Genomic DNA, 1786 nt, shown 5'->3' on the forward strand with positions numbered 1-1786 from the left:
ATATGAAAATATATTATAATATATATATATATAGTATATAAAATATATATATATTATAATGTTATATTTTCATATATTACAAAAATAGATCGGTTTTGCGACATGTGATCTGTCACAACTTCTTCACAAAACTGAATACGCCGGCATATTTCATTTAAGTCATTTTTGATCCATGGTTTGTGTAAAAATGAATAAAATGCCTAACTTAACCCATAGATAAAAAAGAGTATACCTGAGAAGTGGAGCAGTACCTGAGACCATGCTTATTTATCTATGGCAGAAATATTAGCAAATATTTTAGTAATCGAAATTTTTAATAGAATTGTGCATTTTTCTTACATTCAATAATTATGATTTATACAATATAATTACATGATAATTAGTTACCTTCATAAACTTGTAATTATTGAAATAAATGTGGAACCAAAAGACAGACATTGTGCAATCCCTTTCAAACTTTTAGCACTGTTTGCTAAACTGATGCATGACTGATGCTATATATTAAAATAATGATTGATTAATTTTTAACACATCATAAATATCATTCCTTAACTTCTTATTTTTAACACGCCATTATCCCTATTTCTTTTATTCCTATATTTAACTAGCTGGCAACTACAAATAATATTCCACACAAAAAGATTTTCAAGTTAATTAATTTAAATGAACACATGAATAAATTAATTAGTGTATTATTAAACACTTATATGAATTCACTAACACAACGATTTTCGCAAGTATTTAGTAGACAGACAAAATAGAATTTAGGTCTATCATAGTATTTATGTTGAATTTGGCTTTTAAATAGTCCGAAAATTAATTAAATAAATATCAACAAATCCACTTCAGTTCTGTCAATAAGGTTTTTTGTCAATGTCGTCCCTAATATTAACCATAAACTTACATAATTTTGATACTAATTTTTTTTTTATTTTAATTGAGACAAACTTGTAGACAATTGTAACTGAACAAACTTTTAAACACGATAAAACTCACCACACATATCACTTACATATTATACGTATATAAAAAAATACTAATGTAAAACAACAAATACCACAAACACTAAAACATTAATTTGATTTTTTTAATTTATCACATTAGTTACATAATTTAAGTGTGAACATAGTTTTTATGTAAATTTTTATCATTTTAGCTTGCTTATGTTTTATTTAAATCAATGATGGAATTTCTCTAAATTATTACTATTTGCATGTATCACTTTTACATAATAATGTATAAATTTTTACAAAATATTTTTCTAACACTATATATACACATTCATCATTTTTACCATGTAATAGAAAAAATATATAAAATATGTGTGTACATATATTTTGTATACCTTTATATATATATATATATATATATATATATATCATATATATATATATATAATACAATTTAACCTACTAATAAATAAATAATTTGCAACAACCAATATAAGTTCTTGAATCTTCTAATAATTAAAATAAATTGTCATCAAAACTGTCATAAATATTATTGCTTTTGCATAAAAATACTGCAAAACTAAGTTTTTACCATATAAATTAAAATCTATTTACAGATTATATCCTAAATTAAATTATTTCCTATTCATCTTCTTATCCTTCCTAGAACCCCCACCTCGATCCCGTGGTCTATGACCGCCACCTCGCCCTCTATCATTAAAATTTCTTCTAGGGCCAATATTTCGATCATGCCTATTGTTCCAGTGTTCATGATTGCTATGGGGAACATCATTTCTATTACCTCTCATTTATTAAGATTCATATTATTAGGATTC

General features: G+C 24.3%; 1 protein-coding gene across 1 annotated transcript in view; it reads right to left on the reverse strand.

Moving 5' to 3' along the window:
- Positions 1-1585: 1585 nt before the first annotated feature.
- Positions 1586-1786, reverse strand: part of LOC113385782 (protein suppressor of sable-like) — a 38295-nt gene continuing 38094 nt past the window's right edge. The window contains exon 15 of the mRNA XM_026623618.1: positions 1586-1752. Within this exon, the coding sequence (XP_026479403.1) occupies positions 1586-1752 (167 nt within the window). The remainder of the gene's footprint in view (positions 1753-1786) is intronic.

The sequence above is a fragment of the Ctenocephalides felis genome, unplaced genomic scaffold, assembly GCF_003426905.1.
Source record: "Ctenocephalides felis isolate EL2017-DRISC unplaced genomic scaffold, ASM342690v1 CF-g0.4_SCAFFOLD_03571, whole genome shotgun sequence".
Classification (NCBI taxonomy): Eukaryota; Metazoa; Arthropoda; class Insecta; order Siphonaptera; family Pulicidae; genus Ctenocephalides; species Ctenocephalides felis.